The sequence below is a fragment of the Pseudonaja textilis genome, chromosome 8, assembly GCF_049901715.1.
Source record: "Pseudonaja textilis isolate UNSWEBS1 chromosome 8, rPseTex1.2, whole genome shotgun sequence".
In the NCBI taxonomy this organism is placed as follows: domain Eukaryota; kingdom Metazoa; phylum Chordata; class Lepidosauria; order Squamata; family Elapidae; genus Pseudonaja; species Pseudonaja textilis.
The window spans coordinates 11,053,008-11,079,697 of NC_141997.1; the positions used below are offsets into that span (position 1 = coordinate 11,053,008).

The 26,690-nt window shown below is 38.0% G+C and overlaps 1 protein-coding gene and 1 long non-coding RNA gene across 4 annotated transcripts in view; one reads left to right on the forward strand and one right to left on the reverse strand.

The window, feature by feature from the left end:
- Positions 1-1,724: 1,724 nt before the first annotated feature.
- PRPS2 (phosphoribosyl pyrophosphate synthetase 2) lies at positions 1,725-25,267 on the reverse strand. 3 transcript variants are annotated; one of them, XM_026714191.2, is made up of 8 exons: positions 25,048-25,267; positions 16,325-16,508; positions 14,315-14,329; positions 11,943-12,041; positions 10,109-10,233; positions 6,856-7,029; positions 5,869-6,028; positions 1,725-3,816 (listed from the first exon to the last, which is right to left on the reverse strand). In XM_026714191.2, exons 1-8 carry the CDS (start codon positions 25,167-25,169, stop codon positions 3,724-3,726), a joined length of 972 nt encoding a protein of 323 aa, XP_026569976.1. In that variant the 5' UTR covers positions 25,170-25,267; the 3' UTR covers positions 1,725-3,723. The 3 variants fall into 3 exon arrangements, with proteins under 3 accessions (XP_026569976.1, XP_026569977.1, XP_087794470.1); XM_026714192.2 differs by lacking the exon at positions 14,315-14,329; XM_087938344.1 differs by lacking the exon at positions 14,315-14,329 and having other exon boundaries at positions 11,943-12,036; positions 16,305-16,508.
- The window catches only part of LOC148125112 (uncharacterized), a 35,165-nt gene continuing 29,912 nt past the window's right edge, over positions 21,438-26,690 (forward strand). The window contains exon 1 of the long non-coding RNA XR_015744544.1: positions 21,438-21,677. This is a non-coding gene — a long non-coding RNA (uncharacterized LOC148125112). The remainder of the gene's footprint in view (positions 21,678-26,690) is intronic.

Consider the following 26,690-nt stretch of genomic DNA (forward strand, 5'->3'; position numbering starts at 1 on the left):
GGACAGTGTAATAAAACAAATAGGCACCAGTTCTCCCTGACCATCTAAACCAGTGCTTTTCAACCTGTATGGTGCTGCCGCTGCTTCAACTCATTCCCCCGCCTCACTTTAATACTTTTTTTAAAGTGCTTTTTAACCTGTGGTACGCGTATCACCGGTGGTACTTCAGCACCTGGCAGGTGGTACAAATACCACCTGGGTTTCAACCATGGGTTGAAAACCGTTGTTAAAAAAAGTGTAGTGGAAGGGATGAGTGGCAACACCGCACAGGTCTGTGGGAGAATCCGCTGGAGCTGCAGTATTGCCAGGGCTCTACTGTGTGTCCAGGGTCGGCATACATGGCTCCAGCTGATCGGCACTTCCAGGAGCAGCACACAGCCTTGGGGAGGAGTCAGCTGGAGCTGCACTGGAAGACAAAAGGAAAAAGGGTGGGGGAGGAGAAAAGACAGGATATAAGAGGTTTTGGTGGGAGAGAAAAAAATGATGGGGAAAGAGAAGGGGATGGTGAGAGACGGAGGAGAGGCTTCTTTGAGGCAAGCAAAGGGAGAGAAGGGCTATAACAGTGCAAAGATTAATGTCAGGAAATAGGCACATATTTCCCATTACAAATGTGGCAAGTGGCTGTGCAGATAGTCCTCAACCTATGACCACAATTGAGCCCCAAATGTATGTTGCTGAGTGAGAAATTTGTTAAATAAGTTTTGTCCCATTTTACGACTTTTCTTACCACGTTAAGTGAATCACTGCAGTTCTTAAAGTAGTAACACAGTTGTTAAGTGAATCTAGTTTCCCCACTGGCTTTGTCAGAAGGTTGCAAAAGGGGATCCCATGACCTGCAACATTGCGACTGTCATAAATATGAATCAGTTGCCAAACTTCTGAATGAAAATCATGAGACCCTGCGGATGCTGCAATGGTCAGAAGTGTGAAAAATGGTCATCAGTCACTTTTTTCAGTGCCGTTTTAACTTCTAAAGTCAATAAGCCAACTGTTGTAAGTCGAGGACTATCCCCTTTTTGGGGCCATCAAGTTTTAGCATCTTGCTAGGCAACTGCTGGTACTCAAATATTGCCATATCCTAAAATTGGTACAATCTGTGAAAAGGTTGAAAAGAACTGACCTAAAACAAGTTCCTTGACCTATGTGTTGACCAATTTTAACTGTGTCAAAGGGGTTTTGTGAGTCAATTAAGTTACACAATGCATTTATGTAACATTTTGACTCAGATGTTCTGTAGCTATGACATACCCCAACAGTCACTAACAGATCTCAATGTTGGTGATCCTGTTAATACAAAAATGAAACTGAATTAAAAATCACTATATTTGGAAGAGAGAGGTTATCTGGGAAACATCTGGTATCACTAATCCCTTCCTCATTGGACAGGGAAACAACGTAAGGCTTTGTCTAGAGATGCTGTAGATGGGTGCTGAGGAATTGTATTCTGCACTGTAGAGTTTTGATAATTAATCCAGCAAGAGAGGTTCACTTTTATTGTTTTATTGGATGACTAGGTAGGCAAAAATGAGTCAGCTGACAGTCTTGATTCTCAACATGGCCAACTGAGGCAATTGTGAAAATACCGAGCAATCTATAAAAGGCCATACTCTCAGGTTCAGGCTGTATTAAGCCCTTGGGAATTGTGCAGCCAACTTTTTTAGTACAGAATGATGTCCTTGTTCTTTCTCAATTAATTAAATATCACCACCAATCAATCAGAATAATGCTGTTTTAAGATTTATTGAGAAATTCTGAAACAATGAACAGGCTTTTCTGATAGGACTTGAAATGGAGAACCGATTTATAATTTAACATATTAACAAACTTTGGCTCAGTTTTTTTTTTTTTTTTGAATGACAGTAAAAGACAAATACAAAGATACAATGAAGGAATATTGTATCAAATATTAGGGGAACAAAAACAATGCATAATAGTTTGAACAATGTAATATTTTGATTGTACACTACTTTTGATTTAAATTTAAGAAAGTCTGCAACTCTTCTCTGCTTTGTCAAAAATTTTGAGTTTTAGATGGTATTGTTTTAATATTATCTAGAGATGCAACTTCACTTGATAGGAATACCAACTGAGGCAATTGTGAAAATACCGAGCAATCTAAAAATTCTTAATTGTTAAAATGTTTATTACAAAAATTCAGGCTTTTCTGGCATATCCAACTCATTACTAAAAGAGAAGACAGAGCATGTAGATAGTTTTAAGTAATCCAATTTCCCAAAGTTGTAAACATCATTAAAATGAATTGTGAAAGTTTGATTTGCCCCTTTTATGCAATATAGCATAACATAGATGTAGCATAGCCTAAGCCTTGAGGATGCAAGCGGTTGAGAAGTAATACATAGGCTTGCATTAGTAAATGCTTTGGGGTAGTCGTGCTGACTAATGCGGTTTAAGCAGCATGATTTCTTGTCCTCATCACTGAATAAGGGTGCCCTCATTTGCCATTAAGTCAGAAATTCTCATACACCTGGTACCTTTTACAATGATATATGAATTCATGTGTCACTCCTATGAATAAATTAATAGTTTTGTTTGGGTTAGGAACAGACAACAAAATAAAAGCTTACTTTTAAGAATCGAAATTTAATTTATAACAAATATCCCAAAACAATTTTTACAAAATAAATGCTCTTAATTGGAAATAAGGAATAAAACAATAAAACTTAACATCATTTTTTTTAATAGGAAAGAAGAGCTTGCGTGTTTGGCAAAAATTCTAAAACCTGGGATTTATTTTTAAGACAGAACAGTCTCATTTCTTATTTGGCATTTCATTTGGATTGATACACACTGTTTAGAGTAGCAACTGTAGAAAATCCTAACTTTGTTGCTGGCTTGCCAAGGCAGAGTATGAGTAAGGAGTAAGTGCCACCAATCCTGGTTGCAACCGAAGCTGGAGCCATGTCAGAATTCACTCTTGCTTTCCTTAATAAGCTGCTGCCAATTTATCCAAACACAGCAGCTCATGTGATCCTCTTTCATACAGCATATAAGGCTGAGGTACGAGAGGAACTGAGTTTTGATAGCAATCCAGCTTTGTGTGAAGAAATCACTAGATGGTGTTAATTAGCTTAAGCACTAATTATACATGTGTTTATATAGTCTGAAAGAACTGCATATTTTTCAATCTGAAAAGAAGTCACTTAATCAAGCATGTGCTCTAATTGGATTTACTTAATTTAATTGCACTAGAAACATATTAAACATAATTCGGTAACGTAAGACTCAAGACCGTATGTTGAGATCATATTATTTTGAACAAGATTTGAAGCAAAAGATTCTTTGGATGAGAGGACATGAAGTTAATAATTACTCCAAATCTTAATTTCAAGAGAGGTAAAATGGTTACCATGTTTTCATAAAAAGTCTGTAGCCTAGATTACCTCTCTTCGCAAAAGGGATCAACCTGAACAATTTATCTAAATGTCTGAAGTCCATAAACAGATGTAAATGCAACTATGGCTTTTGGAAAAAATATTTTTCATGTGATATTTACTCATCAATATAAATCATGGCAATTATTATAGTGTCCTTTTTTAAAGCACAAAGTTTGTAAATTTGCAACCAATAAAAACAGTGTTGCCCATTTTACTTATTGTCCATGTTAGAAAGAGGAAATGAATAGTCAATCTAAATCTTTTCAAGATAATTATCTCAATATTGAATTGTGTTCTTCATTGTAGGTCTCCTAAATACAGATTGAAATTATAAGGGGACATGGCTGAACAGGTAGGATACAGATTCACCATTGTGTGTTCTTCTGATTGCCTCAGCCAGAATCATAGAAATATCAATAACCTAGAAGAAAAGGCAACAGCTTATTATTATCTATACATAAGGGTTGATTCCTACCTGAATGCTACATCAAAAAACAGTAAGTAGCCTCATGTGACAAGAAAACAAAGCCAAAGAATCATAAGTGGAAGAAAAGTAGCCTATTTTTGTGCAAAATGTTGAGCAAGTTTTATGTATGTGCATAAATCATTTGGCATTGATTACCATCTTTGCAGTGGTACACATTTCCTGGTCCTGCCTGATCACTCAAGAATCCCATATAATCAATTAGCAATAGCACTTAGGCTTATATATTGCTTCACAGTGATTTACATCCCTCTCTAAGTGGTTTACAGAGTCAGCATAGTGCCCCCAAAAACCGAAGTCCTCATTTTACTGAACTCAGAAGGATAGAAGGCTAAGTCAAACTTGAGCTGGTGAGAATCGAACTGCCAAACAGCAATCGGCAGTCAGCAGAATTAGCCTGCAGTACTGCATTCTAACCACTTCACCACCATGGCTCTTAATTACAGTGGTCTTTTCGACCCTCTCCAAGGGTTGGGAGTAGAACATACTGTTTTTCAGTGGTTCTCCTTCCTCCAAGGCAGTTTTCAGTTAAAATTGGTAGCTGGGGACAGGTACAGCGTAATAATCCTTGCTTCGTGTGCTCCAGCAGGGCTTTGCATTCTCCCCATTTTTATTCAATATTTACATAAAGCTGCTGGGCAAGGTAATCTGCATACCGATGATATCAGCTTACATATGACACCAGCTTTACACCTTAATTCTTTAACTAAGCAATGCTCTGGAGGTATCTCAATGCCTGGAGACTGTGAAGGACCGGATGGGAAGGAAATCTTAGTGGCTCGAAGGACTTATTAGCTGTAGTGATTTATCATCTTTAGTTCTTGAAATGATGGCACTTCCCCAAGTAGAATTTGTTGTAATTTGGAGCCCCCAGAACTCCTGTGCAACAAGCAGATGAAAGCCTTTTCTAAGTGGGCATTCATATAAAATCATCATATGTGTTCCTTCCTGGATCAGGAGGCCCTATTCATAGGCATTTATGTTTTGGTCACCTCTCATCTGGAGTACTGAAATGTTCGCTACATAGGGCTATCCTTGAAGATCATTCAGAAGTTACAACTGATCCAAAATTCAACCATTATGGGCATTTATATCTTTACCCACCACTGCTCCAATGCAATAATTACTAATGAGCTGCCTGGAACATTTCAAGGTATTGGTTGTCTCTTAATGTGTCCTCTGAGACCCAAATGGGCAAAGCCAGAAACAAGTTTACAGATGAATTAAATAAACTTTTAACTTTCATGTGCCTATACTAGCACTTACAAAATACGTACTGCAGGCAGAAAACACCTTCCAATGCAAGCTTTTTAGTGTGAAAACGAAGAGAAAAAAATAATATAAGTAATCATCCAGCCAAACCACCAGAGGGCAGTGGAACGACTTCAAAAACATTTTTCTTAAATTTTGTTATTTCACTGAATTAACCTTTGTCCTTAATTCTTTTAGGCAAACTGCTATTTACGGAAGTTGCTAGTGTATCCATTAACTTCCTATAATTTTGTTTCCTAAGAGAAACAGGAGAGTGGGAGATTGATCTGCATATTTCAAACTTTATTCTCCCATGATTATAATACCTTACGTTTTTCACTATTAACAGAGAGTGGCTAAATCCCAATGATGTCAGCTGTTTAAAAATATAAACAGGAAAACAAAATCATTTATGAAAAATAATTTCAGTGCCTTGCAGTACGAAGTCATTTAGTTTGCTTTGCTTGGCAATCTTTTTTATAGGATACCACTTCAAAGTATAAAAAAAAATTTAGTATGTGTCTCTGCCATCATGTTAGCAAAAGTTCACTTCCATTTGGCAATTCTTATTGTTCTGGATAAAAGTCACAGAAAGTATGTGAGTCACTTCTTGTTTTGGTCTAAAGTATCATAGCATAACATCAGTAAATAGAATTCTCATGCAGTAGTTTTCTCCTTTCTACTGTGAAATTCAAAATAAAAACTGCACACCATGCATTAAAAGAATATGAAAAGTACCTGGATTTTAGGACAGTGTTTCATTTTCTCCTCCTGTGGGATTGTATTAGTTACAACAACAGCTTCAAATGCAGCATTATTGATCCGAGAAATCGCAGGGCCAGAAAAGATCCCATGAGTGAGAATTGCATAAACTTTAGTCGCCCCTGCAGAAACCAGTCTGTGAAACACATAAGATAGGGGAAAGTATTTCTACAAACATCAGCCAATGATATATTAGTTTTCAGGCAAATCTAAATGTCCCTAATATTTACCTCCCAAAAAATTAAGATAGTAAAAGACATGCTTGCAGATAAAAGAATCAGATGGAACATTCCTTTAGAGGCTTGGGAATGCTTCATGTTGTTATAACTATATTATGCCATTATTATGCTACATTATGCTTCTTTTGCATGCTGTACGTGTTTATGTGAACTTTAAAATTGTCACAGTAATATAAAACAAAATGAAGATTATCCCTTCATAAGCCAAGCTGCTAGGATACTCTTCTTTTACATTCTGTTCTTGTATGTGGAGCCTTCTTGAACTGTGTTCTCTATATTGGATGGAGCATCTTCAGAGTCACGAGATATTCTCAATATACTCTATGAAAAATTTCCACGCCTGACTACAGGTAGCCCTTGACTTATAGAAGTTCATTCAGTGACCATTCAAAGTTACAATGGCATTGAAAAAAGTGACTTATGCCTGTTTTCATTCTTATTAACTGTTGCAGCACCCCTCTTGAGGACTATTTGTATACATGCGCTGCAAAGGTGTGATGACTCTATGCAGTGAAAGACTATTCTATCACTTGATTAAGTCAAAGTTTATTTTCATCTGGGAAAATTCAATTTTACAAAGATGAAATAATTGTTATGTCCTATGAATTTTCTTAACTTTTGATGAACAGAAGAAAAATAAATAGAAACTCTTTCAGCACCTTTGCTTCCTTTTGCCTAACATCTTAATCTGAACATCAGATGATATTCCTCAGGATTTACTTACTTGTCAGCTGCATGACATATTGTGCCACATGTGTCTGCCATATCATCCACAAGAATTGCTACGCGATCAGTTACATCTCCAACCAAGACCATTCGGTCCACTTCATTGGCTTTCTTTCTTTCTTTGTGAATCAGGGCAAATTCCACATTAAGCCTGTCTGCAATTGAAGTGACTCTATAGTGTGATAAGGGAGGAAAAGTGAGAGAGCAAATAGTTTTAAATATTGCATGTAACCAATGTTTGAAAGGAATTCTAGACTTCTTTATATCCTTTCTATACCGTATTAAACTCCTAATACATGTGCTTTTATCTCAGTTATTTGTTTAATCCCATTGATACATCAAAACAAGCTACCTAACTTTAAAAACATACACCCTGACAACAAATCAATTATTTTATGATTGCTAAAAGTCTGTAAACAGATCACGGGATACACATAGACAATGGCCTTATATTTCATATTAATGTTCTATGTTGTTGAATCATGACTATTCAATTAAGTAGCCATAGCAAGATCTACAAATCTGGCATAAATACATACAGTATGGGTAGTCTTTGATTTAAGAGAACTGAGAAGGGAATTTTGCTTCATTTCATGACCTATTCTGTCACAGTTAAGTGAATCACTGGAGATGTTCAGTCAGTAACATGGTTGCAAAATGTATCTGGATTCTCCATTGACTTTAATTGTCAGTAGGTTGCAAAGGGATCAAACATGATCCTGGGACACTGCAGCTGTCATAAATATGTGTCAGTTGCCAAGCATCTGAATTTTAATCACATGACCATGAGATGCTAAAATGGTCATGTCACTTTTTCAGTGCTGTTGTAACTTTGAATGGTCACTAAATGAACTGTTGTAAGACAAGGATTACCCTCCCATACTACCACCTCTTACAATACTAGACGAAAGTATCAACAGTAGAGACCTTCAAATTTCTAGGTTCTATTATATCACATGACCTAAAATGGACACCTAACATCAAAAATATAATCAAAAAAGGACAACAAAGAATGTTCTTTCTGTGCCAACTCAGAAAGCTCCAACTGCCCAAGGAGCTGCTGATCCAGTTCTACAGAGGAATTATTGAGTCTATCATCTGCACCTCTATAACTGTCTGGTTTGGTTCTGCAACCCAACAGGACAGACACAGACTCCAGAGGATAATCAGGACTGCAGAAAAAAAAAACTACTACCAACCTGCCTTCAGTCGAGGACCTGTATACTGCATGAGTCAAAAAGAGGGCTGTGAAAATATTTACAGACCTCTCACATCCTGGACATAAACCGTTTCAACTCCTTCCCTCAAAACGACGCTGTAGTGTACTGCACACCAGAACTACTAGACCCAAGAACAGTTTCCCCCCGAAAGCCATCACTCTGCTAAACAAATAATTCCCTCAATACTGTCCAACTATTTACAAAGTCTGCACTATTATACTATTAATCTTTTCATCACTCCTTATCTCCCATCCCCTCCCACTTGTGACTGTATGACTGTCACTTTTTCGCTTGTATCCTTACGATCTATATTGACTGTTTCCTAGTATGATTTGATTGCTTATTGTACCCTATGACTGTTATTAAGTGTGGTACCTGGTGATTCTTGACGAAGGTATCTTTTCTTTTATGTATACTGAGAGCATTTGCACCAAGACAAATTCTTTGTGTGTCCAATCACACTTGGCCAATAAAGAATTCTATCTATCCTATGTATCTATCCTATCCTATCCTACCCTATCCATCTTTCTATCTACCTACCTACCTACCTACACATATGTATCTCCTTCCTTCAAGTTGTCATGCATGAACCTGATTCAAAAAACTGCTCATTTAGGTGAGTGATTGTTGGACTTTTAAAAAAGAATCATTGTTGCCATTTACAAATCTGATTTATGTCCATGACTAATATTATACAAATTTGCTACTTCAGCCTGACCTTGTTTTACCTACTATAGCAAACCACTATATCACATTTAGTATAATCTGGACAATCTTGATTTAAAAATCCAACATTAGGAAGCATATAATTCCAAGGAGAAGAACTTTTACACTGCTTGTATAGTAGACAAAAGATTTCCATTTTGAAACAACTCTTCTGATCTTAACAGAAGTGTTTCAAGCCCAAAACCAACTGGTTTAACCTGGAACACTGCTGGCAGGGCCAGAACAATTCCATTTTGAACTTGGAATGTTTTACCTAGACAGAAATAGGAATGCTTTTGTAAGAAGGAAGCTCTTAACCCTTTGGCACAAAAATGAACAGGGGAAGTGCCAATTCTGTCAAAGGTATCAAGTTCCAGAGTTAAACCCACCACTAAAAATACCTTCGGCATTATGTATTAGAAAAGGAGTATTACATTATTATTACTGACTTCAGTAACAAAGTGAAAATGAAGAAGTCAATTAGCTTTCCAGAATTGCTTTCTGACACATGAAGCAAAAGACAAGTGTACCATGCAACCTGCTGGCTTCCAGGACCAAAAGGTTCTTTGGAATGCATAAGGGTATCAATGTGACATTGATATGCAACTCTTTAAACCAGTTTTCCCTAACCTTTCCAGGTGGTGGTCCGCACAGAGTGGAGGGGAGGGGGAAAGAGGGGATGGTTTTGGGGTAGGGGCAAGTATGAGCACTCATTGCTTGCGTGAGTGGGGTTGCAAGCCCCTGCGATGCTCACACAAGTGGGGTTATGCAAGTGTGGACACACGCACACCAGCTGCCCACTCACATGGCCTGGTTGTGAGTAGGCCGCAGCCTGGCAGTGGGCTATGGCCCACAGCTTGGGTATCCCTGCTTTAAACTACCCACATCTTTCTCTGTGATTGTGATCAAAGGCAGAAACACAAATATGATGTAGCCATTGTCAGAGGAGCACCTAAATTGCTCCCAAGCACATTTTTCCCCTAAAATGTAAACTAGCAATAGTGCTTAAACTTATATACCACTTTACAATGCATTACACCTCTAAGCTCTAAGCTGTTTACAAAGTCAATATATTTCCAACAAATTGGCTCCTCATTTTAAAGACCTCAGAAGGATAGAAGGCTGAGTCAACTTTGAGCAGATGAGAATTGAACTGCTGGCAGTCGGCAGACTTAGCCTGCAATCCTGTATTCTAACCACTGCGCCACCACAGCTTATATCCAGAACCCTATCATTTATAGTTTGTTTGTTACAACTTAGTCAAACACTGAATGCCAAAGCATTTTTTTCATTTTTAGAATGAATGTACAAAATAACTGCTGTGACCTTTTTGCTCCACCTGCATCAGGAGACACAATGACGCAGTTTCTCCAGTCCACAATATTTTCTTTGATCCATTGTAACACAGCTGGTTCTGCATACAGGTTGTCCACAGGGATATCAAAGAAGCCCTGAGTATTACAAGAAAAGAAACCGTTGTATATTGAATTCTGTGAACAGCTGTCTTTATCTGGCCTGGTTAAAAGATCACTGCAGAAGATAGGGGTAATGATAGTTTTCTGCAGTGTTTTCTGGCAACATGGAGGGCAAATTGAAAACAGAAGCAGTTTCCAAGTAAAACAAACTAGTTAAATTCTTCTCTGTAATTAAAATAGTCAATTTCTTTATCTTTGCTAGCTCCATCACCTTTACCATCCACTCTTCCATGGTGGGAATTAGTGTGCCTTTCTATCTTCGTGCTCTATCTTATAGTCTTAAAGGGAATATTTATAAAAGGGTGTATCATTGGTACATATCACCAGAAAAAATATAATATATATATACATTCTTCAAATGTATGCTGGGAATGTCACCAACAAGAAGGGAAACTTCATCACACATACTAGACTTTTATATGGCTTTGATTAGAACAAAAATAACATTATACAAAAACAATGGTATAACAGTGGTATAACCACAGGGTAAGAAGATACTATAAAAGAAAATTGGAAGTACAGGTAGTCCTTGATTAACAACCACAAGTGAGCCCAAAATTTCTGTTGTTAAGTAAGACATTTGGTGACTTTTGCCTCATTTTACGACCTTTCTTGCCACAGTTGTTAAATGAATCACTGAGTTGATAAGTTAGTCACATGATTGTTAAGTGAAACTGGCCTCCCATTGACTTTGCTTGTCAGAAGGCCGCAAAAGGTGATCATATGTAACCTGTAACTAGCTGTGCCCAATTATTTAAGGAAATGAAGCAAGAAGACAAATCCTCCAGAGATACATATTGCAAAGGTCTAAAAGGAAATGCCAATTTATTGATACTAAATACTGACTTACAATCTATTTCAGCCTGAGCTAAAAGACTGTATAAGTGGCTCTGCTTTGTAACTGTTTATTCTGCAAGGCTGTTTTGCTCTTTGACTCCTTTTTAAAATATTAATGTTTTTAACATAATATTCCTTTCCTTTTATCCTGCATTTTATAAATCATCCAGCTTGTCCACTGAATGACTCCCACATGGCAATTTATTTTACACATTCCCTAAATTCTTGGGAGTTTATCCTTATCAAAGGGTACCATTTGCAGAATTGTGGTGTAAAGGACTGCGGAAGCCAGGTATAGTTGTTCAGAGTATGCAACATGGTCTAAATGTGAGGATCATGCAAGCAAAAGAAAGATTTCCAATTTAATTTGTTGGCTGTACATTTGCCTCCTGATTAGTACTGAAAGTTTTCTCAAATTCATGTTTTTCAATTGTTGAATTGTTGACTTGACACTTCTCTACCATTCACATGCTGATTCTCAGGTGAATACGTTTCCAGCCTGACAGTTGTAGTTGAATTGTATGGAAGGTCTATAATTTCTTTATATTTCTTCTTTGGTCATTCTGATGTTTATCTTGCTCCAGTTATTTCTTTTAAAGTTTAATTTAAAGGACACCATAGAAATATTGAATTATTTTTGGTTTGCTTCCTTTTGCTGGTTCTGTTCAGTAGTTTCCTAAAATCCAATTTGTTGTTGTTGAAACTGTTAATGTCCTGCAGTGCTATATGTCTTCTTTCCACAATCTTTGTGGTATATATAACATAACACTAAAACTACATAGAGATGCCCATGAAGTCACCAGGAGGTACATCTGTATAAATGTTCTTTGTCTCTGACTCATAATTACCTGGATCTGGGAAGCATGCAAATCCATGGTGATAATGTGGTCTGCTCCAGCAACTGATAACATGTTGGCAACAAGTTTTGCAGAAATGGGAGCTCTGCTCTGAGGAAACAAAATATGGATTTTATGAACTTTGAAAATAATTCTTAAAAGTCTACATTTATTGCTACAAATTATTTTGACACAAAACAAGTAGGAATTCCATCAAAAGTTGTACTGCTCTTTCCAAACAGTAATGTTCCTATTCAAGTTGAAACTCAACAGGCATGTTTTTCCTGGAATATTATTTTTTCGTAGTATTGGCCCTAACAAGCTACAACAAGCTTTTCCCTCCCATCTTTGTTCTCCTTTTTTAAAAATGACACTTAGCAAGGGACAGTGGAACCCATACAATGCTTCAAGGCAAAGAAAAAAAGTGCTTCAAAGAATGAAGAAGCATTCTATGGATATCTGTCTACAAACCTTGTTAAAGCAGTCATATATTTTCCTGGATTGTCATTCTCTGTAGTTACTCTGCAGTCCCTTAAAATGTTTGGTTTCTGGAGTTGTGGACATATGCTACATTAATTGGAAGGGATAGGCAAAGTGCTTCTTCTAAATTCAGAGTTATGTGTACTACACAATTCAACCAGGCATTACAGTTGTACAGTTCCTTTGATTTGTGAACAATCCATGCAAATATCTTATAATTAAAGGAAAAGTGACAGCTCACCAAAAAGGCATATTGCACATAACAAAACTACCAGATTTCAAGAAGTGATTTAAATACTAAAAAAGTCATAAACTTTCATAAATTTCATTTCAGCAAACAAAAGCAAAAAATAATCATTCAAACAGGATGCAATACAGACTTTTTAAAAGAGATAACAGTTATATCATTTATATCAATAGTTATATCTTAAAATTATATTTAAAGCTTATGGTTAGGGGAGCAATAGTAGACAATTAAAAGACCATTAATTATTTCAAAGAAATATTTGAGCTTGATCCTCAGAAAAGATATAATCTGTAAGCAGCCCAGAGTCACCTTGTAGAGGAGATGGGCTATAAAAATTAAACAAATAAAGAAATACAATTAAAGAAGACAAAACATCAGCCAGGTTTATTAGGCAAATTGTGTTTTTTGGAAAGAACAACTCTGAGAATAGGGTTTCAACTAATTATTCTGGTTTACCTAGAGTACTACTGCCACAAAGTCCAAAGAAAGACAGTTAGGTAGAGTTAATACAATTACCAGACAGGGAATTAACTTTTTACAGGAATCCTCTGGACTAGTAGCCCTAAATAGACCTAAAACTATTCCAAATCTTTTAAAATTACAATTTCCTTCAGAGATCAAGCATCACTAAAATGCATCATTCCAAAGGCAGCAAAAAAGGGGATTCTTTTTGTTTTACAAAAAAATTAAAGATATGGTTAGCCATACCACAGTAACACTGATTTGCCATTGATTTCTTTCAACTTTTTAATCTACAGTCCTGGTAGTCCTACATCAAGGAAATAACAGGGCTATTAATATCTCAAACAGAGTCATTCTAAACCAAAAAGGCAACTTCAAATTCTTTATCCACTTGTTTACATTTTGGACAAACTCCCTGAAAGAAAAGTTTCCTTCACTTTCATTATACGGTACTTTGAACTTTCAAGAATTCAGATATTACACAAGCATGTATTTTTCCTTATGTGAAAAATTTATTTTTCCTAGGTGTCCCTAGTAACAAATATCTGAAGAACAAGCAATGAAGCCATTATCAAAAATTCTGGCACGTTGCAGACATACAACTTTTTATGATGACACTGATTCAGAAAAGCTGCTGAACCTTACCCAACAGCTGAGCTCGGGCAGGTGCATTTGTCTACCACACTTTTTGACATACTTTTCTAGAATGCTATGAGGTCAAATGACATGATCTTGCTTCTCATGCCTAGGCAATCAAGTGATAATTTTTCTCTCTTGTAATACTCATAATGTGCAAAGATGTCAATTTTTGCTACTTCTGCAATAATATAGGAGCACACTTTGCTTATACAGTTCATGTACAAACACAAGATTTGAGCAAATAGGCAGATTTAAAGCTTTCTTGGTCTGGCAAAGTTGCAAGTATTTAAGATATTGTTTTAGCTAACTTATTTACTTTGGAAAAAGTTTGTATTGATTTCGGTATGAACTTTGTCACACAAACAAAAAATTGCTAACTTATTTATAATGGCAAAAATCCCAGGCTCTTGCTTTTACAGAGCCTAAGGGTAAAGCTTGCTCCAATGTAATTAAATATGATGCAATGAGACTCCAGTTGAGATAAAAATGGGTATGCCGAGATTGTAATAGTCTATGGTATATTTTAGAGTTAAGATAGCTGCAAGGTACCACTTACCCATCTACCTTGGTCCTATATAGGAAAACACAATAAAAGCAAATTAATGAAATGTGCAAATCCTCATATGCAAGAACAGGATAAATTTAAAAATCATTTCAGTCAAATTTATCAAAATCCCAACTGACTTTTCTCATTTACAAAGATGTAGTATTGTAAAGAAAATATTACAGGGTTCATTAAGAAATAGATTTATTCATGCATTTTAAGATGGATGCATTTGGGTAAAAAATGAAAATGACTATTTCACTGAGTTCCAAGAGGATCTCACTTGATTATCTAAGCATAAGGTTTTCAACTGTTGTGCTCACAGTTGCAAAAATTGTGGTAGCCAAACACTGAAACCCAAGAAAATATAATCAAAAACAGATTATTAAGGTATGGCCAGCAGCAAAATTAACAGAATTAAATGAAATAATTAAACATAGCATGGAAATATTTTTATAAGATAGCATATTTTTCTTCTTTGAAAGCAACAGTTTTACAGGTATATAGGCAACCATTACTAGATACAACATACCATAATTTACTTTGTGCAAAGGAATATAATATTCTATGTTAAAATCTGGATCAAAATAATCTTAACATTCTTAAAAAAGTTGATTTTTTAAAAATTGCTTTTGTTACCTCTTTTCTCATTTAAGGCAGAGTGAAGGAAGAAACATCAGGGCATTTCCTAACTTTCTTTCCTTTCTCTTGTACTTTGCTTGGCATCAGATTTTAAGCGAAGATCTAATTTATTTTAATCTAAAGAAACTATGATATGGAAAAATTGGCCATTCTATTTTCATGGCTTTGAATCTTAATTTGGGTCAGAACCTCTATATTTCCCTGTAGTTATATTGTATTTCCTGGCAATAGAAAAGCATTCATAGGTTGCACATGTTAAGCTAACTTTAAAGGCAAGTTTAAGATATACAACTTGACTATTATTGGTCACATGTTAAATGATAAACAAATGTGGTTAACATTATGCAACTTCCTTATCAAATTGAAAGATGTTGAAAAAAAAATGAGGTCATAGTATAGCAGTAATCCAAACTGGATTTAAGAATTCTTTAGCACTGTATATTAGAGACTAAAAGTTTGCAGCTGCAGAGTCTGAAGAATACATGAAATGCATTGCCAAATTCTCTCAATACTTCAGTAAATTTTAAAATTACTTTTAAACAGGGAAAAAATACAAGTACCAGTACAATAAACGTTTTGCAGTGGCCCGGATGCTCAATAAGTTTAGTTTCCTAACCAAATTTAAGAACTTTTAACCATTGTTTATGTTTTAGAAACATTATCATTCATGTATGTATGTATGTATGTATGTATGTATGTATGGCATTCAGCTTTGTTCGGGTATTTTCCCACGTCATTGTAGTTGTGCTTTTAAAGTTGTAGCAACGTTTCAGCAGAATCTCATCTGCCATCATCAGACAAACACAATACAGATGGCAGATGAGATTCTGCCAAAACGTTGCTACAACTTTAAAAGCACAACTACAATGACGTGGGAAAATACCCGAACAAAGCTGAATGCCGTGTGTGTGTGTGTATATAAAAAAATATTATTATTTCTTGTTCGGAGCACCGTAAGATAATGCAGCCCAATTCTTCTGTAGCTCCTTAAACCACTTTAATCTGGAAAAAGAAAAATTATTCTTATACTTAGCCAATCAAATATAAGACAAATAATTGTCTTATAAAATGCTCTCTTTTTCCATTTTAAATAATAGCAAAAGGTAGACTTGAAATCCTAAAAAACTTTGGCTTTTTCACACATCATCATAGTTCTCATTTTGTGCAATGACAAAATTGTGGGTTCCTTTTCCAACCTTCCAAAACTCTTGAGGGGGCAAAAGCTGAGAAATGTGAAGCTGTGCACTCCACAAAATATTGTACCAAACAAATCAGTTATGAAACAAATGGTTTACCTATAAATAAATTATCTCTGTTTCAGGGCATTTGCTTCAGAATCTTAATAAATGGGCTAATGGACAATTCCCACCTCTCACTTACCTTATCTTTCTTATCTTGCCTGGCGTAAGGAAAACATGGAATTACTGCTGTCACACGGGAAGATGATGCAATCTTGCAAGCATTGATCATAATGAGAAGCTCCATCAAGTTGTCATTTATTTCTCCACAACCACTTTGGATAATGTACACATCTTCTCCTCTAACACTTTCACCAATCTCCACACTGAAAGATTAAAATATGTGCTGTGAAAGCAGTGACAACTGAACACCCTAATCTTACAGACCATTAACATTTTGCATTCATAATTGACTTCTCTCCAAGTTAGTCCTCTTCAGAAATAGATAAAGTAAGCATGGAACGGTTACACGTTGACCCTGTTTGCATTCCTTTTCAGATGAAGGCTCCCAATCATTTATGGGCTTATGTATTTCCATTCATATATTCACATGCTTAGCTTCATCATGGGATTCATTTATTCTTTATGCAGTTTAGAGGCTACCCAAGTCCACAAGACTGTATCTGGTTTACAGCTTTCAAACCAGAAAACAATAAAAGAACTTAGGTCATAGACCATCCAGAAAAAAAAGTTAATAACACAAAAGTCCTACAAGGTCTCAGCATTCACCTTATACCACAAGGTCTAGGAAAATAGTCAGATTTTTCAACAACTTTCAGAATAACATCAGGGTGAGAACCATATAGACCACAGGGGACATTTTCAAAAGGGTGGGAATCAGTAACAATATTCAAAAAATAATGAAAGGTTTGTTCTACAGTTCCTTAAGGAGACAATTTTAAAACACAGTTTTTAAACACAGCTGCAGGACAGCTAGATATCTCATTTGCATAGTAACAGGAGTCTTCTTCCAAGCCAACACCCTGAAGGCAGTGTAAGTCATCCCGTTCTGTAGATTGGGCAATCAATAGCATTCAGACTGAACTTTTGCACCTCTTAAAAAAAAACAGGGAGAAAAGATTTTTGAGGTGTCACTATTTTTGTGGTAGAATTCATTTTTAAAAATAACAAATATCCATAACAAATAATGGAAGCAACAGTTCAAAACATGTACGAAGCTTCATTGCACAAAAACAACAGAACTGAAAGGAAAGCAGCAAGACCAATGGAGTCATTTCAATCCCATCGGTAAGAGTGAAAATACATTTTTATGCCTGCAGCCAAATACATACTTGCATTTAGCCACCTGAAAACTCAGCACTATACCTGAAATGCACATGGGACAATACTTTCCTTGGCATTTGGCTGTCTGCTTAGGAAAAAAAAATGCAATTCAGAAAGGAACCTATACTTGTTTTACAGATTAAATCACTTCAAGGTGAGGAATTAATTTTATATTAATTTAAACTTCAACTTACTACCCCTAATCCAACTTTCCAATTGCTACACCATTTTATAACGTACAAAGTAGTCCTAAAATACAATAAATTGGCACAACATACAATACACGAGACATCCAGAATTAAGTGACTTTGGAAGTTTTAAAGACATTCCTTCTTTTTTATCCACATACTATTGAAACTCTCTTCTATTTGACTGTTTGTAACCTTCAGTTGGGTGAAATAGTGCATCATAGGGCAGCAATTTTTGAATCAACACATACCAATTGGTCTAATTTACAGAATGTGTCCAAACTCCAGGACATTACCCTATGGGATTGAACTCTAGAAAAGTTGTGTCTGGCTTGGCCACAGCCAGGTGATTGTCATTTTCAACACTCCCGGCCACCTTTCTAAAGAAACAACAATAACGAAACAAATTTAAAACAACAACAAAACAACCGGGAAGATCATTCCTGTTTTCACAGGTCATGTTGTTTAACTGAAGTTATAAGAGCCTAACTTTTGCATCCGACTGTTACAAAAATCACTTTATTTCACATGTATCAAGGACATCATTACTAATTAACTAATCATCCTCCCCTCCTCTTCTCCCCCCAATCCACTTTAAGCAATCTTCAGAACTGACGAAATAGATGAAAGGGCATTAAGTACCGTTTTTTTTTTCCAACACAACATCTATGTTTGTTTTATGCAACTTATTAAATATAGTAGATAGTTCAGATCTTTCTGTTCAAATTCTCTATTAAAGCATGCCAAATCAGTAGTTAGGAAATGAGATGAAAATGATGTGTAAACGCATGATCTGATTCTGTAATTGGAAATTATTACTTCTTTGGGAAGAATAATAATTTAATCATATTTTCTTTCTACTTTGCCATGGTAGAGATGGTCAATACTATTTTAAAAAGGCAAACAGTATAAAATTAAAACAGACTAAAACTGATACAGTGGTCAATACATGTAAGGTAGTATTTTAAGAACATTTATCAGGCTACTGTTTGGCAATACTGCCACATGAACTCTTAATTCAGGTATTACAAAAAATATATATGCGTTATTAATTGTTGATGTTTATATTTCATCTTTCAGTGTAATTCCCAGAGGAATAAACATAATCTAGGACACAAATTAAAATACACTGCCTATGTGTAAATGGATCACGGAATTGTGTGTTACATTTAAACAAAATAAAACTAAATTAAAAAACAAACAAACCCAAGATTAGTTCTCCCAGCCAATCAACTTGAGCATTGTGGTAGAGTTAGCCCTATACTATCTCACGCCTCTCCAGTGAACTATGTTATATGAACAGCTCACAAGGGATGTACAATATTAACAATCCTTTCCCACCCATGAATGAGGCAGTTTCATTTTTCCCTGCCTGTGGCATATATGGGGGTGAAAAAAGCTGACTACATTTGTTAAGGTTTCCCTTTTTTAGGAAAGAAGTAAGAAAGAAAGCAGAAATTTCTATCTGCTTTATACTGACTGAATGAGTTCAAATGGCAAAGGATCACCATCAGTGTCTGATGCATGCAGAGATAAATCTTTTGGAAAGGGAGAATATAGCTATATTATTAAAAGCAAATTACAAGATGTGTCTCAATGCATTAAAATGAGAACATTTTATTTTCTCAAAACATAAAGCTAATTAAGGCTGAGCAGTATAAAGTATTAATATTGTAGTTCTATGCAAAACCACTTTGAAAAATCTCACTAACTTCAAGAGGACTTATAATGCTTGTGCACACCAGAAATTGAGACCTTCTAGCTCAGAGGTCTCCAACCGTGGCAACTTTAAGACTTGTAGACTTCAACTTCCAGAATTCCTCAGCCAGCTTTGCATGGCTGAGGAATTCTGGAAGTTGAAGTCCACAAGTCTTTAAAGTTGCCAAGGTCGGAGACCCCTACTCTAGCTCTTATTCAGGAATGCTTTCTGAACATTAGCTATGATGGCTAGGTCTGATGGCAGCTGATCTCCATGTCATCTAGACCCGTGATGGCGAACCTATGGCACGCATAGGCCTCAAATGAGCCGAAAATCAGCTGGGAGGCATGTGCAGTGCAGGTAAGGGGACAGCAGGGGAGGGGATCGCATGCACATGTGCAGGGGGTGGGGGGGGCGTGTGCATTGCCTTTTGGGTGCTGGCGTGCGAGTGCGCGCGCAATTTTCAACACAGGAGCCAAAAAGATTAGCCACCACTGATCTAGATAGCTTTCACCTTAGTACACAAGAATGAAATCCTGCCTGACTAGAAGTTAGCTATTGCACTTCAATATAGCCATATGACAATTTCTAGTTAGGGTTTTCAAACCCGTTAAAAAAGACACAAATAGCAAGAAACAATAATTTTGGAGTAGACTGGTAAAAGAGATTGAACATGCTGACCAAATGTTGATTCTGGAATTCACTGCCTCAACTGGTCCAAAAGAACAAAAGTTTGTTGACCGTCAGGGCAAGCCTTATCAATGTACACAGATATTTTCCTTGGGGTTGTGTGGAAATAGCCTAAATTTCAGGAAGAGGATTAGTAGCATTTTAATACTAAGCCAATTGCTTAATTGTTCACTTCTAATAATGCACAGTGCAAAACAGGCACTCGTGTAATAATATTCTGATAAGAACAGAACAAATGCAGTCAGCAAGACCTTCCCCAGACTGGATGTCTCCCAAACATCTACAGATCACAGAATTGACTTCGGTCAATCTGGCCAACTATCAGGCATGTTATATGAGAATTATGGAGCTATAGTTTTAGCATGTTTAGAGGGAACCAGTTTAGAGAAGGCTAAACTAGAAATACATCTTGAGATAGCCTAATAATATTTGCCCATCAGCAAAACAAAACATCAAGTTACAAATGTTTTCTATCTACAGCTAAGCTGGATCCCCAAATAACTACACTAGAAAGTGTAGGCATTTTTCAGTAAGTTATACACAGAATATTAAATGCAGAGCACAACACAAATATGAAACAGTGCATATGTATTGCAGCATGTGCCATTAACTCAAGGTAGTAGTACACTCACATCAATTTCCCAGTGTGTGTGTATGCACACACTCAGTGACATATGGTAACTTTGGGCCAGTTACCCTCTCTCAGCCTAGTCCACCTCGCAGGGTTGCTGTTGTGAAGTAAGTGAGGAGGAAAGTATATTATGTACTTTCACCACCTTGTGTTACTTATAAACAGCAATAAATGTGGGATAAAAAAAAATCTAATGACAGTAACAAAAAGACAAAAACACCAGCAATGTATCAGTATCACTTCATTTCCCATTATTTAATAATTGAGTTTACCTCAAGAATGGTGAAGTGAGGTTGGATATAGGAAGTCAGCTCCAGATAGCAACTTCAGTTTCCTACTGTGAAGATTATTGGCTATCTCGCAGAATTACTCTAATGATAAAATATGACTTCATATTTTCTTAAGAAGTTGAATGCAGAATCCAACTGTGCTCTCCTAAAACAATTCTATTTGCAAGACACATTGGAAAAAAATGAAGATAAAAAGACAAATCATCATCAAGAGAATTTTCTTGATAACATTACAAGAGTTGATTTGTCATTATCTTCTACTATGGTGCTGGACATATTTTAGGGGAGGGGAACTTTCTGGTTTACTCTGCTGCCCCGGTTATTTTCCAACTCAAGTACTGTACTAACTACAATGTTACAAAATAAGACTGGGTCTTATTTTTTTGACATGCAGGAGGCGGTGAGCACGGGGGTCGACGGAAGTGGGAGTACAGCTACTGCTGGTCCCGCCCTCTCCGTCCCAGTCTGCTTGCCTGCGGCCGCAACAGACCAAGCTTTCGGCATACCTCGGCCTCCACCTGCCCGCTTGATCAGCTGTTGCCATGCTGGCTGCTAAGCAACTGGCCTAGCGGGTAGTCTTCACCCTCCTGGCAGGGCGGGTGGAGGCTGTGGCATACTGAGAGCTTGGCCTTGATTGAGGTCCTCACGGTGGAGCCTGCAGCCCGGCGCTTGCAACAGAAAAACCCCTTTACGGAACCCAGTCTCTCTTTCAGGTGGGTAAGAAGCTCCCTTCCCACCATGTAGCTGGCTGGTTGAGAATTGGGCGGTTCTGGGAACCACTCCCTGACTGGATATGGAACTCCAGCTGGAAGGGGTCTCCTTTGGGCTGCTGAGTGGTCGCCTGCACGCCTACTTGGTGCTACAGCCCGGGCCCTGGTGGGCACTGCAGCTTTCATGCCAGTTGTGTGGGGGGTAGCTCCAGCAGGAGGTAGTGGAGACTGCTTGGTACCAACTGGGGCTTGGCGGTAGGCTGGAACAGGAGGAAGAGAGGTAGCTGTGAAGCCACTGCTGGCAACCAGGGCACCCCACACTCGCCTTGCACAGCCAGCATGAGAGCTGCAGTGTCCGGGACTGAAGAGTGCTTGGCTCAGCACAGCTGTAGCCCAACACCTCCAGCATCAAATAGGCGTGCAGGCCAGGATTCAGCAGCCCAAACACTGACAATGCAAGCCAGAGCCTTTTGGGCACCCAAACACTTTTCTACCACTTCCTTCTGGGAGAAAAGTGCATGGTAGTTCAAGCGAGTGTGTGTCTGTGTGTGTGTGTGTGTGTGTGTGAGAGAGAGAGAGAGAGAGAAAGGGAGAGGGGGGAAAACAGTGGAGGCAACCAGGTAAGGGGGCCGAGCCTCTCTCGTCCAGAAGCAACATGCAGCCTCTCACAGTAACAAGAATTGCAGGCAATTCTGGAAGATTGTGGGAAGCATGTTCTTACCGTAGAAGCAATGTGCAGCCTATCCCTTTTAAGGGATCAAATCTTTCTCTGTGTGTGTGTGTGTGTGAGAGAGAGAGAGAGAAAAAAAATGGTGGAGGGGCAACCCTTTAAAACTGTGTGGATTTCAATTCTCATTACTCCCCTCCACTATTTCTCTCTCTCTCTGTCTTTCTCTCTCTCTGCTTGAAAGGGACAGTTTGCGCATTGCTTCTAGTGGAAGCACACGCTTCCCACAATCTTCCAGAATAGCCTGCAATTCTCGTTACTGTGAGAAGCTGCACTTCATGAAGAACTAAGTGAGGCGGGGTGCTGGTGGAGGACAAAGCAAGGCAGGGGGTGTGGAGCTGCCTCACATGCCCTGCATCAGCTTATCTGAAGGCCCTTCAGCCAGGCCACCCATGCCAAACCCTCACCCCACCCCAGGGCAGCCACATCCCTCCACTAACCTGCTTTCCAGCTCTGTTCTCTGCTGTGTGCAAGGCAACCAAAGAGTAGTATGTGGGATTACAATTTAAAAAAATAATTCAAACCTTCCAACTTCTCACACACAAAAAAAGATCTCGCAAAGTTGGAAAGTCTGAAATACATTTTTTCAATTCACTAAAAGTGAATTGACAAAACCTTGGGGTTTCGTGCTACTTCAGCTCTCCAAGAATTACCTGAGGAATGGGTGCCAAATCCAATTCTGTTCTTAAAATATTTTCCACGAAATATTCTGTGTTCTCACATTCCCTTAAAACAGTAGTAATGGGTATTCCTAGCTTATAAAAGAGACTACAGGGAAATATATTGGCATCGGTCATTTTCAACTTCTACTGGCCATATAGATTTTCTTTATGATGATCTATCCCTAATCTGTTCTTCCAAATCTCCAAATGTAATGATAACATTTAAGCATCCTAAGATATGAAACATAGAAGAATAGGAGTATCTTGTAGCAGAATACAGATTAAAATGAATCAATACAATATGGAATTAATCAATATAATAAAAGATTAAGTGTTTTATTAATCAAAAGGAGAAAAAGAACAATAAATAAAATGAACTGAATTGACTTAATGTGACTGATAACACAATGTGACTGATAATACGATAAACACATACATAGATTAAACTTAGAAAAATAAGCCTATTTAACGATGTTAATTTAATTAAATAGCTTTATATTATTCTGTTACTTGCTTTCACAACAACTAACATGCTATTCAGAAGAACCATTGTTATTGGTTCTTGATTGCTTTAAGTTTTCTGTGGAGGAACATATGTAATAAGTTTTGTCTATGCAATTATTAATGAATATCCGGAGCATTTCTGAGGTTAGAGCTAGATCACAGGAGGTAACATAATGGGATCTGGAGTGAATAAAAGTAACCCTGTTCCCTGAGTTAATATAGGACAGTTCAAGGACGAAATGTTAAGCACACATATTTAAAAAAGAACTACAGTTCTACTCCCTATACTTAGAAACATTCTATAACTGTGAAATATAAACTATTTTTAATTATTGTTCAATGCATATTCTCTTAATTTCTTAAGTGCAATATTTCCAAGTGAAATTAGTTCAGAAGGAAAAACTTTCACATTATTTGTAATTTTGCTTGTTGACTGGCCTAAATCTTTTTCCTAATGGCATGATCAGCTGAAAACAACATTTGCTGAAAACCAACAAGGAAGTTAGGCAATCATGAAATCAACTGGGCTTTTTAAACAATATTCAATCCTTTTCACGAACAAGATTGTTACCACTAACAGAAAAGGAGTTTATTTAAAGCTAGTAATAAAGCTAGTATTTAATTTATTTAAAGCTAGTAATAAAATAAAATGTGAGATTGTAAAGTTAAGTGAGTAGAGGGATCATTAGCCTCAGCAGTTTTGGTTAGTTGTTAGTTTTGTGACCAAAACACAGCCTTAAAAGTACATCTTGGAAATCTTATATAAGATGTGTTTTCAGTTGTATAACAATAAACTCAGAACTCATTTGTCCATAATTCACTTGGATGTTTATCCAGAAATTTTATGTATCAGTATGATCATATTAAAAAAATGATTATTCCAGCAATACAAAAGTGCTGTTGTCCAAAAGTACTGAAAATGAGATATTCCAGATAGTGTACCGAGGCTACAATTTGTGGCTAAGCGAATCTGTTGATGTATAACGTAGGTAGCAGCTTCCAGACTAAACACACCGGTGTACAAAGGAAGCAAAGGGATTAAAGAGGCTTCTAGTAGGAACTTTTTTTTTTAATGCCAGCAAACTCATCCAGAGCAGTGGTCTTCGGGACTCACGCAAGATTTATTTCATAAACTTCTCCCCGATTCAGCAGTCTCCTCCCCGCAATCAGAAGGCTCATATATGACACCAATAGTAAGTAAGTAGTCTTGTCCTCCATCTAGAGCCATCCACACAGGGACCGCGCGAGACTTTTACACGCGACTGGAGCAGCCTGCGCACTTCCAGAAATCCTTGGCTGCACAGTTCACTTACGGGGTTCAACACCCACCCTTCTTTCATCTGCCGCCCCAAGCCCCTATCACCCGGAGTGCAAAGGAGCAATGCCGACTGGGGGGAGGGGGAGGGGCGGCACTGAGAACCGCGGGGATAACATCCAAGGGAGGCAGAGGAGAGGGCCGACCCCTCGCCCTTAGGCTCACCTGGTCTCCTGGTTGCTGAACTTCTTCGTCACCACCTTCCCCAGGTCCAACCCCAGGCGATCAGCCACGCGCTGGGACAAGTCCTGGTGGGAACTCCCGCTGAAGAGCACGATGTTGGGCATGGCTGGGCAGAGAAGGCCGAAACGAGCCGGAGCCGGGGAGGAGGAGGAAGAGGAGGAGGAAGAGGGGGAACGAAGCCACGCGAAGGAGAGAAAGAGAGAACGGGCGCGCGCGCCACAGGCCGACCAAATAACCGCGGCCCCGCCCCCTCCCTCGCGGAAAGCGCGCCAGAAGGCCGCCCTCCCCTCTGCCCGCCCCCATGGCTCTCCGAGGCCGTCGAGGCGACTGGACGGAGGGGGCGGGGCCAGCCCTTGGCGACGTTCTAGGAAAGGGGAAAGAAAGGTCGCGTGGGCGAGCGAGGCCTAGCGGTAGGAAAGTGTAACGTCTCGAATGTAATAATCCCTATTTAAATCTCCTGCGCCGTGCTTGAAGAGCTTGACGGAAGGAGGGTCAGTCAAATCGTGTGGGGTGTTTACCTCGGGGAAGTGTGCCTTACAAGAACGCAACGCTCTTACATGTTTTATCTCTGTGATGAGGCTAAGGTGTTATGGATGGAAAGCCTGGGATGATGGGGAGCAAAGGTTGACGGGAAGGAGGTCCCGGGGGATGGAGAAGGGGCTCTGAAAAGGGCGGGAGAAGTTTGGGTGGAGCCTGGCCGTCCTGCTGTATGGGGAGAATTTGCTTCATGCTGATGGGCCTCACATTTCTTTTTATTAATTGGCTCATAAGTCAGGAAATTCTGTGCAGTTAAAATATGCTGCAGGTAGACCTCGATTTACAACTATTCATTTACTGACCTTTTAAAGTTATGAGGGCATCGAAAAAGAGACTTGTGGCCATTTTGCACACTTACAATGCTTGCAGCATCCCTGTGGTCCAAATTCAAGGGTTTGGCAACTGGCATGTATTTATGACAGTTGCATGATGTAAGCTTCCCAGCTGGCTTCAGACTAGCAAAATCAGTGGAGGAAGCCAATTTACTTAATGACTACATAATTTACCTTACAACTGCAGTGATATGCAGTCATAAAATGGGGCAAAATTGACCCAACAACTGCCTTAACAACAGAAATGTTGGGCTCAACCAACAAATGTTGGTTGCAAATCAAGGATTACCTGTATTGTATAAGCCCTCATCCTAAACCTACGAGATTTGATCTACAAAAAGCTAGAGGACCTGTAGCTAAAATTCTGGCTGGGGAAATGTGGGAGTTTAAGCAGTGGTGGGCTGCAACCTGTTTCACAATCAGTTCTGTGAGTGTACATTTCAGCTCTGGGTTGCAGATGACCTTGAACAGATATACTGTAGACCCACTACATAGGAGGATTCCTCCCCCCTTGCCCCCATCCTATGGGTGTCTCAATGGATTTTAATACTACCAACCATGGTTTATTTCCATAGTATGCAAGGGTGAGTGAGAGGAGAATATTGTATTGCAGTGGTTCTTCCGGAATAGGTAGTTCCAGTAAATTTATTTATTTATTTATTTTGTCAAACAATTATTAGATAACAGGTATAAGTATAAACATGGTAATAAGCACATGAAATGGATACAAACAAGAAAAAACAAACAATAGGACAG